This window comes from Melanerpes formicivorus, unplaced genomic scaffold (assembly GCF_026170545.1).
Source record: "Melanerpes formicivorus ecotype bairdi unplaced genomic scaffold, bMelFor1.0.p_v2 SCAF_69, whole genome shotgun sequence".
NCBI classification, from domain to species: Eukaryota; Metazoa; Chordata; class Aves; order Piciformes; family Picidae; genus Melanerpes; species Melanerpes formicivorus.
The window spans coordinates 1,652,731-1,669,858 of record NW_027142421.1 but is presented as its reverse complement, the minus strand read 5'-3'; the positions used below and the strand labels follow the sequence as shown (position 1 = coordinate 1,669,858).

The 17,128-nt window shown below is 44.1% G+C and overlaps 1 protein-coding gene across 2 annotated transcripts in view; it reads right to left on the bottom strand.

Moving 5' to 3' along the window:
* LYRM4 (LYR motif containing 4) overlaps window positions 1-17,128 on the bottom strand; it is an 82,973-nt gene that overhangs the window by 57,146 nt on the left and 8,699 nt on the right. For both annotated transcript variants that reach the window (XR_010990422.1, XM_068163007.1), the window contains exon 2: window positions 7,725-7,845. Coding sequence is in view for 1 of the 2 variants with exons in the window: in XM_068163007.1 (XP_068019108.1) it covers window positions 7,725-7,845 (121 nt within the window). In the remaining variant the exon portion in view is untranslated. The remainder of the gene's footprint in view (window positions 1-7,724; window positions 7,846-17,128) is intronic.

Sequence of the window (17,128 nt, the reverse complement as noted above, 5' to 3'; positions counted from 1 at the left end):
TTTGTGGCCAAGAAGGCCAATGGTCTCCTGGGGTGCATTAATAAGAGTGTGACCAGCAGATCGAGCGAGGTTCTCCTCCCCCTCTACTCTGCTTTGGTGAGGCTTCATCTGGAGTTTTGTGTCCAGTTCTGGGCGTCCAGTTCTGGGCTCCCAGTTCAAGACAGACAACAAATTACTGGATAGAGTCCAACAGAAGCTACAAAGATGCTGAGGGAAGTAGAGCATCTGTCTGAGAAGGAAAGGCTGAGACACCTGGAGCTGTTTAGCCTGCACAAGAGCAGACTGAGAGGGGATCTTTTCAATGCTGGTATATAGCTAAAGGCTGGAGGTCAAGACAATAGCACCAGACTATTTTCAGTAGTGCCCAGTGACAGGACAAGAGTCAACAGGCACAAAATGGAATCTGGAAAGTTCCACCTGAACAGGAGGAAAAACTTTTTTCCTGTGAGGGTGACAGAGCTCTGGACCAGGCTGCACAGAGTTTCTTTACAGTAAGAGTGGTAAGACACTGGGACATATTGCCCTGGGAGGTTGTTCATGGCCCTTTCCTGGAGGTGTTCAAGGCCAGGTTGGATGAAGCCTTGAGCAACCTTGTCCAGTGGAAGGTGTTGCCACCCTTGGCAAGGGTGTTGGAACTAGATGATTTTTAAGGTCATTGCCAACCTAGACCATCCTATAATTCTATGATTTGATGGTGCCAGAGCACCCGAACAGGCTGCTCAGAGAAGAGTGCCCTCCTGTGAAGAGATTCCAAACCTGCCTTGCCATTGCAATCCTGGCCAACGTGCTTTAGCAGCAGGGGCTGGACTACATGTTTTCCAGAGGTCCCTTCCAACCTCCAGCATGCTGGGACTCTAAGACTGGGCCAACAACAAAATCATGAGAATTACAAACAAGATTTGCATTAATCTGAAAGGCTAAGTGATGAGGTCACAGACTGCTGTCCTTAACCAGACATTTGGATGAAAATAGCGTTAAAAATTGCAAAGCAACTACTCAGCAAGTTAATTATGCTCACAGGACATAGACTGTGAACTATTATTTAGCCACCATACTGCAATATTCACAACTTCTCTGGTGAGAAACAAGACCCTGCTATAGGACAAACAGCAGATCTTTGTTTCAAAACAAAGTATGCATTTGTGCACATTCTACAGGTGATCAATATAAAGGTGAACTTCAAACTCTGCCCAGTAATGGTTCACACTTCCTGCAACGCAAACAGCCTGGGAAGGACATTCAGGCAGGCCATACCTCGAAGGGGGTCATGCATACATCTGATGCACCCCAGAGAGAACAACAGTAATCAGTCAGTTTGTGATTTAAAAGTGCCTGGAAGAGTTTGGGCTCCTTTTTTCTTGCTTCTTTTTACTTGTTTTCCGAATTAATGTACTGGCATAATGCCTGTCACCAAGATGAAGGGCACTGCAGATACAGCTTTTAATGTCCAAAAAAAACCCCAGGCTCACCTCAGAAAGCACAGAGCTAAAGACAGCAGCAATGCACCAGAATCAAGGAGACTGCGTAAAAACTAATTAAACTTCTCTCTACACTCTTGTCTAGAAAACAGTTTTCTTTGCTTCTGCTTCCAAGGGCTGGGTAAGAGATGCTGATATCATAGTCTAGCAACTTCCTTCCCTAAAGCTTGGCCTTCATCACAACTTCAAGGATCAAACATTTCCCTCAAACACAAGCAGCTTACCTCAGAGACTCTAGACAGAATCCAAATTACTGCAAAAAAGGATGAAACTGAAACATAGGCCATCAGTGATAAAGCAGCTTTGTTTGAAAGAGCTTTGTGTGATGGCCATACACAGGTTTATTGTCAAAATAAATCACTGTGAATATACCTGTCTGCAAATACAGTCAAATGGTATTGGTGACAGAGAACATGTTTAGTGCCATGTCAAACCACAGGGTAATTCAGTGGACACCCAGAAGACACAACTGACAGGACCATGAAGAAGACCTTTTTTGTTCCTCCTTTTTGAAGTAACTTTTCCTGGATTTTTCTTAAATGGCACTTCATGTTGGTGCACTTTATGAACAGGTTTCATCTGGGCAAGTAATTTTAAAACAGGAAAACAACTGGTGTCTTTGCAACTGGGATAATGGAAGAGTTTTGTGACTGAACCAGCAGAAGCCTCAAGAAGTTATTCAGAGGGGGAAACACAAGACACTTGTGAAGCAGATTATTGGAGCAAGTAGGACAAAATAGAGCTCTTTGCAGGATGGCCTTATGCTGAGAATGAAGAAGAGAATAGCTCATTAAAGCTGTCAAAATGTCTGTAGAAGGAACAAAAAGAGACATTTGACTTAAGGGTGGCATGGGAAGATTTTACATACTGTGTTTTCAAGGTACTGAGGTGAGAAGCAACAGCCACCCCTATGAACTGTATTCACATGCTGGGCAGAAGCCCTTGAGACACCAGACACAGGAAAGCATGAAGATGAGAACAGAAGCTTTCCTTGCTTTTGGAGCCTTCTTCAGCAGGCTGGTTCAATCAGTGCTGCTAACTGGCTCAAGGAGCTAGTGACCCATGAAGCTGACAATACTTAACTCTTTTCCACATGGAAGTCTACACCTTGCATTCTCTTGATGGAATCTGACATGCTGCCTCACCACATTGCTCACTAGAAAGTAATTCCTTCTCCTGTCCTTCAGACAGCCCTCCTCTGCGCCTAACATCAGGTGCTCAGAGCTCTGGACACATTATGTAACTACTTGTCGTTAATGACACAGCCCCAACCTCACAGGATTAGCCACTGAACGCAGGTAACAAAAACAATGACAGCTCTCTAGGACAGACATTTTTGTTAAAAGCAGCTGCCAAATGTCAACAGACTAAAGATATATATAAAAAATTATTATTTTTTAACTCATACATCATATGCTGTGTTTTACACAGAGGCTCTTAGATCAGAAACATAAAGCCTCATTCTACCTCTGAATCGCAGTGGCTTGCAGCCTAAAGGTTACTTCAGTACAGGGTCTACTTTGGAACCTTCTGAATATAGTTCTCATACTTCAAACCTACATTTCCTTCATTCTTCTACACATCTGCAAGGAACAGTAAGAGAGCTCAAGTCTAAGTAAACAGAACTCCAAAGAAAAGTTCCCTTAGAAAGCACTGATGACCAGCCAGCTGCTAAGGAAGTGGATCCACACATCCTGTTTAACTGCTCTTGGCGCAGCCTCTCTTTCTCTTAAAAGATTTGTGCAAAGCATGCTTCTGCTTGGATTAAAGGGACAAACAAAGGCTGTGAAATATCAAAACTGTTTCACTGAAGTAGTTGTGTGAGGTCAAAACCAGTACAATTGATACTAGAGCCTTCAGAGCTGCCAGGAAAACCAAAACGAACCTCCTTAGCTGCTTAACAAGGTGACTGGTTACAGCTACAGTCTAAAACTGAGGAGAAAGTACTGTGGAGAAACACTTAAAAATGAGATAAATTAACTATAAATTATCACTGAGATTTAATCAGAGCACACAGGTCTGATACAGCTGTTGAATTTCACTTTTCTATTTCCAGTTCAAAACCTCAGAGAGCACGTGCCACAAGGAGCATAGCAACAACTTCAAAACACTCACAGTATCACAGTATCACAGTATCGCTAAGGTTGGAAGAGACCTCGAGAATCCTTAAGTCCAACCTGTCACTACAGACCTCATGACTAGACCATGGCACCAAGTGCCACGTCCAATCTCCTCTTGAACACCTCCAGGGATGGTGACTCCACCACCTCCCTGGGCAGCACATTCCAATGATGAATGACTCTCTCGGTGAAGAACTTTCTCCTCACCTCCAGCCTAAACTTCCCCTGGTGCAGCTTGAGACTGTGTCCCCCTGTTCTGGTGCTAGTTAGAGTACTCACCATTATCCTGTCTTCAAAGTGGCTTCTATAGATCTTGGATCTCAGAATCAGCAAATTCTCTTACCACTACCATATTCCAGCAGTGATGGGAACTCACGTTAGCATAGATGGGAGACGGTTGTTGGAATAACCCTCAAAAGACCTCAAGACCCTACCTCAAAACTTTGTACACTTTCTGTTTCAGATTTCTTGTGACAGTGCATTTTGAAGTCACAACACCCCACTTCACAGGGAAGACACCACAAACTCTGCTGTTTACACAGGACACACACACAAAACCTCCACACAAACAGCACTGAGAAAAGAATCAAAGTTGTTCCTTACTGTAGCCAGCCCATTTTTAAATTGAAAACAGTAACAAGCAGAGGAGGACTAAGGCAGAGATTGCTGATCCTCCATGCTTTTCAGTTTTATAAAGTTACTTTTAGAACATTGAAGCAAATGGTACAGTGACTGACATGAACAAAATGACAGTAATCTGTCACTGCTTCACATTTCCCACTAGGCTGATTCATAGAGTTATTTATGAACCTTACACTTCAATGGTCACTTTGATGACTAAACCATAAATTAGAATGTAAAGTGAATATAAATTTGATTTTAGAGTAACAACAAATTGTCAGCAAAGTGGGATATTATTTAATTTCTATTGACACACTATGAAAGTCAGCAAGAGCAAGATGTGCTACATCATAATAAACTCCAAACGTAGCAGAAAAAAGTGTGTTAGACCTCATGTCCTCCTCAGAGCAGTGCCATGAAGATGATCAGGGAGCTGGAGCACCTTTTCTATGAAAACAGGCTGCATGAGTTGGGGTTGTGCAGCTTGGAGAAGACAAGGCTCAGAGGACACCTTAGAGCAGCCTTCCAGTACTTGATGGGGGTTACAGGAGAGCTGGAAAGGGACTTTTTACAAAAGCATGTAGTGACAGGACAGGAGATAATGGCTTTGTCCTGGCTGCAGAGGGAGGCTTGCTTGTTAGAGCAGTGGTTTAAGAAACTCCTTAAATAGCTGAGATTTGGAACAGCACATAAACAAACAAAACCCTGAAAATGTTTAACTGAGGCCATTCTGCATTATGCTGGTGTGTCCCAAGGACAGAGCACCCTGGTTTGAGCTAGAACTGATTCTGTTCAGTGATTTGACTTCTCCACTCAGTCTCTGCTCAGTGATGGCACTTTCTGAGGTTCAGGGCTTGTTTTTGAAAGGGTGCTTGGTTGCATGGTTTAGTTGATTAGGTGGTGTTGGATGATAAGTTGGACATGATGATCTTGAGGGTCTCTTCCAACCTGGTCTGGTCTGGTCTGGTCTGGTCTATTCTATTCTATTCTATTCTATTCTATTCTATTCTATTCTATTCTATTCTATTCTATTTCACATACAGCAGCTGCTTCTGGCAGTGATAGCACTGATGGTTAGAGTTACTGCCTTGGGCTGAGGAGCAGAATGGCTCTTGCTTAGACATGCTCCCCTGCAGACCAAGGATTCTGCTAAATCTTGTGCCCTGCTGTCTCGGTTTTGGCTGGGATGGACCAGTCAGGATAGCCTGTTCAATCTGCTGATGAGTATTTGCTACCACGTGGAGTCATGCCAGCTTCATAATGAAAGTGCTGGCTGGAGCAAAGGATGATGGGGCTTGGAGTTCAGTTCCTGGAGGCTTTATTCTGGTTTCCAGTTTGGGGTGCTGGTCTCTTCTGCTGGGCTGGGTGCAGTTTTGGGGAGGAGAGGGTTCATTTTATGGCTGGCTTCTGCCTTTGCTTTTCTGTGAAATAGCTAAGGTAATTGCACATTGTATTATTTCCATTACATTCTCCTCATCTCAACCTACAGGCTTTTTTAATGCTATTCTCACTCTCAGTCATGGCTGTGAGTCTTGTTAGAGTTGGCTGTCTTAAACGAGGACACCCATGTCAGGGTGCAGGAAGTCAGAGGTGGCACCTGCAGGGAGAAGGTGACCCTAAACTAACCAACAAGGGATTCCATCTTATGGCTATCATCTTCAGGATAAAGCTGAGGGATCACCAGGGTATAACTTCATCAATGTCTAATGAGGACTCTGTCCATTCTGCCTTTGATCCTGATCCATGTGTTCCTGAATCCAGTTCCAAAATCCAGCTCCTGAATTCAGTTCCCATCTGCTGCTGAAAACAGTCTGGGACTTCCCCAGTGTTTGCCCCTGGCATCAGTGGTGATGGTGACATCACTGCCATAAGGGATTGGATATTGGTTTGCATTTCTTTGGATCTGTTCCATTTTATTGTTCTTATTTCCATTCAAGCTGGTTCAGTTTTCTTTCCTAACACATCAGTCTCTCTCCCTTCTTCCTTTTCTTTTCCCTTTGGGAACGGAAAGTGGTTCATAGAGAGCATCTGCCACTCGTCTAGTAGCTGACCCAGCCCTAACACTTGAACAGAGATACCCTCAAACCAGCAAGTGCAAAAGATAGGTACTTAATGCCATTTGCTTGTCAAGAATTTGATATATTAAGATATTTTAATATATTAAGATGTAGTAATATGTATGAAATACTAGTTTCTTATGTTTGAAAAAGTGAAACATGTAGAGAGATTTTCAGAGTCTGGCAATAAACACAGTGCTATTTCAGGGAAGTAGAACCCTGCATGCTCTTTGCTTCTGAACATCTTCCTGGCTGAAAAGTTTACAGCTATGTATAAAACAGTTTTATGTATCAGATTTATGTATTATGTGGTAGAGCAAAATGTGGCTCTCAGTGAGCTCTCTCAATCTCAAGTCAAGAAAGATTTCTTGTGAAATTTCTTTACCATTACCACAGAGTGGCAAGATGTGAAAAATGAAAGTTGGCAGATTAAAATGGTTCTGCTGGTGGGATGAAAAAAGCAGAATCCATGCTAAGAGAAAATAACAGATCTTGTCTAACCTTTATTGCTGTCATTTTTTTGACTGAAGAATTACATGCACAACATTTTTACCAGTGCTAAACACAGGCTGATACATGTTCATATGAAACAGTGAGCTACTGCCTGCCATTCTATGATTCTGGTATTGTTCATGTAAAGGCCTGTTACAGATACTGGTGTACACATAGATACATGTTTATGACTGATTAAAATGTTCACTAGCAACCCACAAATGCAAAATGTCCTCAAGCCTAGCTCATCCTTTACAAAGGACAGTGTGAGTCAGTTAAAGCTTGCTAAGCCTGCCTGCTCTTGCTGCTCTTTTCAAGGCAGCTGAAAGTTCTATCTGATGCTGAAGGACAATCTTTAGGCTGAAAGAAAACTTCATAAAAGGTGCAAGACAAGATGTACAGCATAGAAGGAAAAGAATCTGCCCTGTCATGCATCTATAGAGTCTACAGTACCAAGGTATTGCTTTGACACAGGAGTTCCATTATGGCTCAGAGTCAGTAGATGCAATTTTTTGTCTCAAGAAAAGCTGCAAAGCTTTTGGTTTAGGCAGACTTATCCACCACTTGACTTAGACCTGCTTTTTTTCATTAGGCTCACAGAACCAGCGAGCATCAAATTCTACCCACTTCAAGTAAGGAAATCCTGAACATTAAGGTACTACAAAGCAGCTTCCTAATTTCAGCATCCCACAAACACATCCACAAAGCAGAAACAAGAAACTTTTGACAGCAAGACCTGCTCCGGTTAGTGGAACAAACATCCCTAAATGCCCAATTGCAACCATCACGGATAAATGAAAGTTTCCCACTCTCTCAAACTCAGCCATACAAAAACTAGTGTTCAACCAGAGATGGTGAGATGGTTTTGACCAAGGAGCTATTTTTCCATCTTCAGTGGCACAAGAAAGTTAACTGAGGAGAGCAGAACTCTTGACTGAAATGAGAAAGAAACATACCTGCCGATGAATAATCTCTAGGTTTGCTTTGGCTTTATTCACTAGTTCTTCTATTTTTTCAGAATCCTTTATATTCTTGTTTTCTCTGAAGGCATCTCTTATCCTTCTGATGGCATACATTCTAAACACAAACAATAAAACGTGTATTCATAGATGTGTCACAGTTTATGACATTTCAACACCTTCAAAACACGAGGATTTAAACCAGTAAATACACACACCTATATTCTACCCAGTTTTACACAGAGATTGTTGCATTCATAGAACCACAGAATGATTTCTGTTGGAAGAGACATTTTACAATCATTGAGTCCCATCACTATCTAACAAGTCTGGTGCTAAACCACACCCCACGGCACCACATCTCTGCATCTTGTAAACACCTCCAGGCTTGGGCACTCAGCCACTTCCCTGGGGAGCCTATTCCAGTGTTTGATAATCCTTTTGGTTGGAAGTTTCTTCTAAGGTCCAACCTAAAACACCCCTGGCACAACTCGAGTCCATTTCCTCCTGTCCTATCACTTGTTACTTGGGAGAAGAGACTGACATTCACCTTGTTCCAACCTCCTTTCAGGGAGTTGTAGAGAGCAACAAGGTCCCTCCTCAGCCTACTCTTCTCCAGACTAAACAATCCCAGTTCCCTCAACTACTCCTAACAAGACTTGTTCTCCAGACCCTTCACCAGCTTTGCTGCCTTTCTGTGGACTCCCTCCAGGACCTTGCCTTTCAGATCTTGTTCTGAATTAGTAATCCAGCAAACTGATGGACCAACCACCAGATAAGGGCTCCTTCCCCATCACCCCTCTTCTCTCCTGGCAAAGTATATTTCACTCTCAGCCCAACGCCTCCATATCCATTTCCCAATTATGAAGCAGTAACAGGACACGATCTTTGAGGCAGGAAGTGGTCATGTTCTCTGCTTTCAGAAAGTTAGAGCCAAAGCTGCAGCTATCTCCCATTATCTCTTTTCAACCCAGTGAAGAACTTTTATACAGTTTGTAGTGTACTGCTTAATAAAAAAATAGGGCAAACTCCAATAGTAAAATACCTGGACCTGAGCAAAGCCTTCAACACTGTCCCACACCACATCCTGGTCTCCAAACTGGTGACACATGGGTTTGATGGGTGGACCACTAGATGGATAAGGAACTGGCTTGATGGCCGCACCCAAAGAGCAGCTGTCAATGGCTCCATGTCCCAGTGGAGGCCAGGGACAAGCGGAGTCCCTCAGGGATCAGTCCTGGGACCTGTCTTGTTCAACATCTTTGTGGTGCCATGGACAGTGACATTGAGTGCACCCTCAGCAAGTTTGCTGATGACACCAAGCTGTGTGGTGCAGCAGACACGCTGGAGGGAAGGGAGGCCATCCAGAGGGACCTTGACAGGCTGGAGAGGTGGGCACAAGCCAACCTCATGAGGTTCAACAAGAGCAAGTGCAGGGTCCTGATCTGGGTCGAGGCAATGCCAGGCACAAATCCAGGCTGGGCAGGGACTGGCTGGAAAGCAGCCCTGAGGAGAGAGACTTGGGGGTGCTGGTGGACAAAAAGCTCAACATGAGCTCTCAATGTGCACTTGCAGCCCGCAAAGCCAATCAGATCCTGGGCTGCATCAGGAGAAGTGTGGCTAGCAGGTCGAGGGAGGTGATCCTCCCCCTCTACTCAGCTCTGGTGAGACCCCACCTGGAGTACTGTGTCCAGTTCTGGAGCCCCTATTACAAGAGGGATCTGGAGGTGCTGGAAGGTGTCCAGAGAAGGGCCACAAGGATGATCAGAGGGCTGGAGCACCTCTCCTATGAGGACAGACTGAAGGAGTTGGGGCTGTTCAGTCTGGAGAAGAGAAGGCTCCGAGGTGACCTCATTGTGGCCTTCCAGTATCTGAAGGGGGCCTACAGGAAGGCTGGGGAAGGACTTCTCAGGATCTCAGGTAGTGATAGGACTAGGGGGAATGGAATGAAGCTGGAGGTGGGGAGATTCAGGCTAGATGTGAGGAGGAGGTTCTTCCCCATGAGAGTGGTGAAGCCCTGGAATGGGTTGTCCAGGGAGGTGGTTGAGGCCCCATCCCTGGGGGTGTTTAAGACCAGGCTGGATGAGGCTCTGGCCAGCCTGATCTAGTGTGGGGTGTCCCTGCACATGGCAGGGGGGTTGGAACTAGATGATCCTTGTGGTCCCTTCCAACCCTGATTGATACTGTGATACTATGAAATACAATTTTCATTCTAAGCAGTAGATAACTTTCATTAGACATGTGCTTGGGAGGGGCAGGAGAAATGGCAGTAAACTGATGCTGCTTGATTATGTCCCACTTCTCTACCACCACATCATATCATCTTTACCACAGAATGTAAAACCCTACATGTGGCACTGGAAGGGAAAAAAGGCTGCTGCAAACACCACAAATAGTGAAATGTTTTAAAAATCATTTTCAATCTGGTATAATTCTGAAACATGAGATACAAATGGTGTGAAACATGATTAAAAGCTCCAAAGATGACATTGAAAAACAAAAATATTCGAGGAAGAGACCATGGAGTGGGGAGGAAGAAGAGGGAAGATGAACTGCCAGCAGCGCTACCATTAGATGGTGCTGCCCAGTCCCTAATGCAGGCTCCACCAGCCAAGCAGCATATTTTCTCTTGGAACTCATAAACACTACATCTCAGTCCAAGGAATCAGGATGGCTCTGGAGTGCCACCCTGCTGTCCAACACTGGCAGATGGTGCCTGCTTTTAATTAGGGTCTGTTCACCTATAATGTGACACCAGGGTGTGCGAGTGAGTGCCTGTGTGTTTTTATGTGTGAAGTTAATAGAATGTATTAAATATGAAAGCTTGTTCTCATCTGCAGCTGCTGTCCTAGTAAGATTTGAAGAGGAAGCAGCTTATTTCTTTCAGGAAACAAACAATCCCAGAACATTAAGATATAGTTTAAATTTATTGCTCTATAACAGAGGAATTTCAAATCACCCCATAAACAGATGCAAAGTTAAACTGTGCAGAAATTCCAAAAGATTCAAAGACCTAAATATATAGATAGATAGATAGATAGATAGAGATATAGATGATATAGATGATATAGATAAAGATATAGATATGGCTTTTAAGAAAAAAGAACAACCAGGAAGTACCCATTATAGGGCACAAGCCTTTCAAAATGCAATACAAATGAACAAATGCAATCCATATCAAAAAAAGAGAGTTGGAACTAAAACCAGTGGCGTCACCCACGGATCAGTGCTGGGCCCCATCCTCTTTAACATCTTCATTGATGATCTGGATGAGGGGGTCGAGTCAGTCATCAGCAAGTTTGCAGATGACACAAAGTTAGGAGCAGATGTTAGTCAGTTAGAGGGTGGAAAGGCTCTGCAGAGGGACCTCGACCGACTGGACAGATGGGCAGAATCCAATGGGATGGCATTCAACAAGTCCAAGTGCTGAGTGCTGCACTTTGGCCACGGCAACCCCATGCAGAGCTACAGGCTGGGGTCAGAGTGGCTGGAGAGCTCCCAAACAGAGAGGGACCTGGGTGTGCTGATCGACAGCCACCTGAATATGAGCCAGCAGTGTGCCCAGGTGGCCAGGAGGGCCAATAGCATCCTGGCCTGCATTAGGAATAGTGTGGCCAGCAGGAGCAGGGAGGTCATAGTGCCCCTGTACTCTGCATTGGTTAGGCCGCACCTTGAGTCCTGTGTCCAGTTCTGGGCTCCTCAGTTTAAGGTGGTTGTAGCCGGGAAGAAGTTGGTCTCTTCTCCCAGGCAACCAGCACCAGAACAAGGGGACACAGTCTCAAGCTGCGCCAGGGGAGGTTTAGACTCGAGGTGAGGAGAAAGTTCTTCACCGAGCAAGTAGTTCGTCATTTGAACGGGCTGCCCAGGGAGGTGGTGGAGTCACCATCCCTGGAGGTGTTCAAGAGGAGACTGGACGTGGCACTTGGTGCCATGGTCTTATCCTGAGGTCTGTGTTTATAGGTTGGACTCGATAATCCTCGAGGTCTCTTCCAACCTAAGTTATACTGTGATAAAACAAGTTCTTCTTCAGTATTACACCTACAGACTGGGGGTTTTGGTTGGTACATACAGTGCATTAATTGTTCCTTTTCTCCCTCCTCCTCTTTCAATACACCCAAAAGTTGTCAAGAAAGAAAAGGTATGTGCTGAGAAAACACTGCCAAAACAATTTGTATCTGCAGTCAGACAGTTGCACTGTATTTCCCTTTTGCAACTTCTTTAAACCTTTATAAACATTAACATTTATGTCATTGGCATTATTGAGACATGGTGGGCTGGCTCCCATGACTGGAGTGGGGGATTAGATAGGTATAAGCTCTCTAGGAAAGATAGGCAGGAGAGGAGGGGAGGAGGCATGGCCCTCTACACAAAAGACTAATTGGAGTCCATGGAGCTCCACCTGGGGGTAGAAGATGCAACAGAGGGCTTATGGGTGACAGTTAAAGGGAAGGCAAGGGATAGTGACATTATACTGGGGGTCTGCTACAGGCCACCTGATCAAAAAGACTAAGTGGCAGGGCACCAGCAATCTAACATATTCCTGAAATGCATGGATGACAATTTCCTCCCCCACGTGGCAAAGGGAACCAGAAGAAAAGGTGCTATGCTGGATCCTGTCCTTACCAAGAAGGAGGGGCTGGTGAGTGACGTAAAACTTAAGGGCAGCCTTGGCTGTAGTGGCCATGAAACGACAGAGTCGAGAAGGCTCTGAGGAGACCTAATTGTGGCCTTACAGTGTCTGAAGGGGGCCTATAAGAAAACTGGTGAGAGACTTTTTAGGTTGGGTAGTGATAGGACTAGGGAGAATGGAGCAAAACTAGAAGTGGGTAGATTCAGATTGGATGTTAAGAAGAAGTTCTTCACCATGAGGGTGGTGAGACGCTGGAACAGGTTGCCCAGGGAGGTGGTAGAAGCTCCATCCCTGGAAGTTTTTAAGTCCAGGCTGGATGTGGCTCTGAGCAACCTGATCTAGTGTGAGGTGTCCCTGCCCATGGCAGGGGGGCTGGAACTAGATGATCCTTGAGGTCCCTTCCAACCCTGACAATTCTATGATTCTATAATTCTAATATCCTTAAGGCATCAAAGAAGGTGTGAAGCAAACTCACTACTCTGGATTTCAAGAGAGCAGACTTCATCCTCTTCAGGGATCTGGAGGGAAGAGGGGTCCAAGAAAGTTGGTCAGTATTCAAGGACTTTCTCCTCCAAGCCCAGGAGCAGTGCATTCCCAGAAGGAAGAAGGCAGGCAAGAGTGCCAAGAGGCCAGCATGGCTGAACAAGGTGCTCCTGGACTTAGTTGGACCAAAAAGGAGACTCTATAAGCAATGGAAGAGAGAATGGGCCACATGGGAGGACCACAAAGGACTCAGTACTCCAGATGTGGCCTCAGTAGGCAGAATACAAGGGAAAGCAATTTTGCATACAGTATACCTAAACAGCTCCTACAGCTTTCCTTTGGGAAAGATCCTAGGAATTCGAAATGTTCATTAAGAGACCACTTTGCAAATGAAGACCCAAACTGCATTTCACAATCTACTATTTTTCTGACCATTCTTTGGAAACAGATACTGAAAAAAGGCTGAAGGATGATTTGAGGCATTTTCTTTTCATCATCCAAGTACACTGGAATTTTGTTAGAGAATGGAACACCATTGATTTATCTTCTGCAAACACCTTCTAGAGAGCTGGTGACAGCAGGACCCAAGAAAGAGTGTACAGCTGAATAAATTCACTGAGTGCTCTCTTATGCACCCACACTCAAATGCTTTTCATGATCCCTACTTATGTGCATCTGTCACACAATAAACTCACAATTAAATCAAAAGTATGTTCTCAATGGGTAACAGACTCGGTGCAATGGCTCTGGAGCAAAGCTACCACAGGTGGATGGCTTTGCAAGACAACAGATGCACATCAGGAGAAAATAGTGGTTGGAGTTTAATGCTAGAACAACACCAGGGCCAAAGCATTACTCACACGGAATGGCCACTACCTGCTCGTGTTAAAAGACAACAATTCCCCCTGCCCCCAAATAGTAAAATGTGCAGAGTTATTAGTAGAAAGCAGTCTTTCCTAATATTCTGTCATTCAGCTCTACCTTCAAAGACTTCATCTTTTTCCTTCCCTAAAGCACCATTGAAAAGCTAACGTGTCCTCATAAAAATGAAGCCTACAAGAAGTGAAGTTTGAAACAACAGCTATTAAGGAAAAATGAAATCACAACAGAGGTGCTTGGGGAAATAACAGCTGCTAGGGGACTGAGATATTTTTATTGCAAAATGTTTACTTATGTCATATCAGACAATAAAAAATAATCTGTTTCCTTTTCAAGTCTTCACTCTTGTATCTTTGCACTCTGATAGAGTGAAAGAACAGAAGCTGAGACGCCATGCAGACACACCTGGTTTTAAGTACCCAGCAGTGTGTCTCCAAACTAGACCTTCCCAAGCAATATTTGCTCAGCACCACTTTGCATTTACCAGTGTCTCAACATCCTAAAGGTCGCCCTGTATAGCTAATGAGAAAATATTGTTACTTCCTTTGGGTCACTGACTCAACATGAGTCCTGAGATAAACTCCTGCACACCTAGTAACTACTATCCTCCAAGGCTCAGCATCCAACCATTCTTAAAGGCACCCAGAAGGTAACTTGGATATAAGAATGTGGTAGGAGTTCGTGTTGAGAGTCTCCCCAAAGCAGAGGTAAATGACATCTACTGCTCTCCCCTTGTTCACAAATCCAGACAGGATTTCCCTTCTCTCAGTCTCAAACTCCTCCTTCTCTGCAGTCTCAGAATCCTTTCAGTGCTGCTCACAGTTAATTGTGAATTTTTGAAGCTCTTTGAAACAGCCATTTCTGTGGCTATACTTCTGAAAAATAAAACCAGTGATTGGCTTAATTCTAAAAGTAATGAATCTATGCAGAGGGATTGCTGTTCAGAAGTTCAGGGTTAAAAGAAGAAAGGAAAGATGCTGAAATAAAAGCATTCTTTCTATCTTAACTGCAGTTGCAACTGCAATGTTACATTGCAGGGGAGGTTAAAAAAAGAGGGTTAGCAGTGAAGGATCCAATTGATCAAGTTCTTTGGTTAACAAGGCACTAGGCAAGGGTGCACTGCAGGAACTAGAAACAGAATTTGCCACAGATGAAAAGTGTGCTGATGGCCTGAAAAGTCTAATAGCTCTCTGCTAAGTTTTCTCTGCCAAGACCCTGCCCACTGCTCACCATGACACTCAGCAATGCAGTTAGGTGGGGAATGCCCTAAAAACACAAATTCAAATCCAAATACGGCTGATTTCTCTCTTCTGGTTTGGGGGAAGATCTGGATCATTCCCCTTACTGTGCTGCTGTTTCCAAACAGTTCATACAAAAGGCTTGGCCTGCTGTGAATTTCCATTATAAATTCCATTAGAGTTGTAGTCCAGTGCTGTGGCCAAAATTCCCTTCTTCAGCACAGCTAGGGGTTACCTTTCTAAGAAGGGACCAAGTTCAGCTTTAACATAGGTACCCTGAGGAGACCAATCATACTGTGCCTCTTAGTGACTGTGACCGTTCACTTAGCAGCCCACTGGATGCTAAGCAGTTGTGAGACCCTGAGGGTCTTGGTTGGCTCATAGAGCCCCACTGAAGGGTGGGTGTGCACAGGACACTCTGCACACCTCTGGGGGCTGTGCCTTCCACCCACACCTACTGCATGGGAGGCAAGGGGAAAATGGTGACTCCCATTACATTACTCCTCAGCTTTGTCCAGTTATTAAAACTGAACTCCAGTATGATGGGAGCAATGAGGACTTGCTGGAGGTCATGGCTAGGGAGATACCCTGTAGTGTGACTGAACTGGCAGAATTACAAGAGAAATACAGACAGCTCCCTTGGGAGCCTGGGACTGAGGGAATCAAGACAAGGGATGAAGCCTTGACCAAACATGAAACAACTCAGCAAGCACAAGAGCCCAGTAGAACAGTCCACCTGTCTGAGTCTTTGGAAAGATAATATTTTGAGAGAATAGACATGACAACATCTCAGGAGATAACTTCCAGTGAAATAATGCAAGGGGTTCAGTTGCATCAGGATACAGTGAAGAAGATTGTAGATGAGACTATAGCTGTCAAGGAGAGGCATGGAATGAATGTCCATGCGAGTGGAGATCCTGCAGAAGCGTCTGGACCTGTGCTGGATGCCCAGGCTGTGGTGGCTGCTGGTGCAAAAGGGAAGTTATAAACATCAATTCCTGAGAAAAAGGACTGAATATCAGAAATATGTTGACAGTGCAAAGTCTTAAAGCAAGAACTGAGACATTTAGACTTAAGAAAGACTTAAAGAAACAGTTCTCTGAAGGTTATCTGAGGTGAAGCTTTGCTGGCAATTTTGACAGGCTGGTAATATTTAGTGTACAGAACAGACTCCTAACATCTTTTACTGGGATCACTTTGCAGAAGCAATCCTTGGATACTAGGAATAAAGAGGATTAATTTTGCCTCTTGGGTTTTGCTCAAGTAGACCTGTGCTTTGTGAGGCAGAATTTAAGCATCACAGATCCAAGATGAATCTAGTAAAATAAATCAGACTGAAACTAGCTAGAATCCAGTCATCTCATGACACACAATAAACCATAAATACAATTTATTAAACAATCTATATGGAGTAACAGAGCTCTCATTCTGTCTGCTTACAAACAACACACCAGAAGTGACAGTATTTGTAATATTGGAGTTATTCACCCAACTTCATCCTCTGATCCATTTATCAGCTTTAGAGCTAATCCAAAAATCTTTGTTTCTTATGACTCAGTCAGTAGAGACAGACAGCTACTACAGGGCCACATGGCTCAGTGACCTTTCTCTCATTTAAAGCAATGCACTGCATGTTTTTATGTACCAAATGTGCAACATGGCTTTTGACAATGATGACAGATACCTGAAATCACCATGTAATGCTTAGCAGCATCAAAACTGTTAATACATGCAAAGCTTAATAGTCAAATCCAGAGCCTGAAAAAACCCCATGCATTTGAAATGCAAACCACAGAATCACCATCCTAATTCAGAGTACCGAACATCATTTCTGTAATACATTTGGGATTGTAAGTACAGTGCCTTTGCACAGTACATCAAAGGTTTCAGGAAGGTCAGATACACACTACTGTGATTACCATAGAATGGTTTGGGTTGGAAGAGACCTTGAAGATCATCTGGTTCCAAGCCCCAAGGCATGGGCAAGGACACTTCCTACCAGACTAGGTTGCTCAAGGCCCCATACAACCTGTCTTGGAGTGCTTCCAGGCTCGGATTTCCACAACTTCTCTGGCCAACCTGTTCAGTACGTCACCATCCCCACAGGGAAGAATTTCATCCTAATGCCTAATCTAAATCCAGCTTCTTCCAGTTTGAAGCCACTGTGTTGC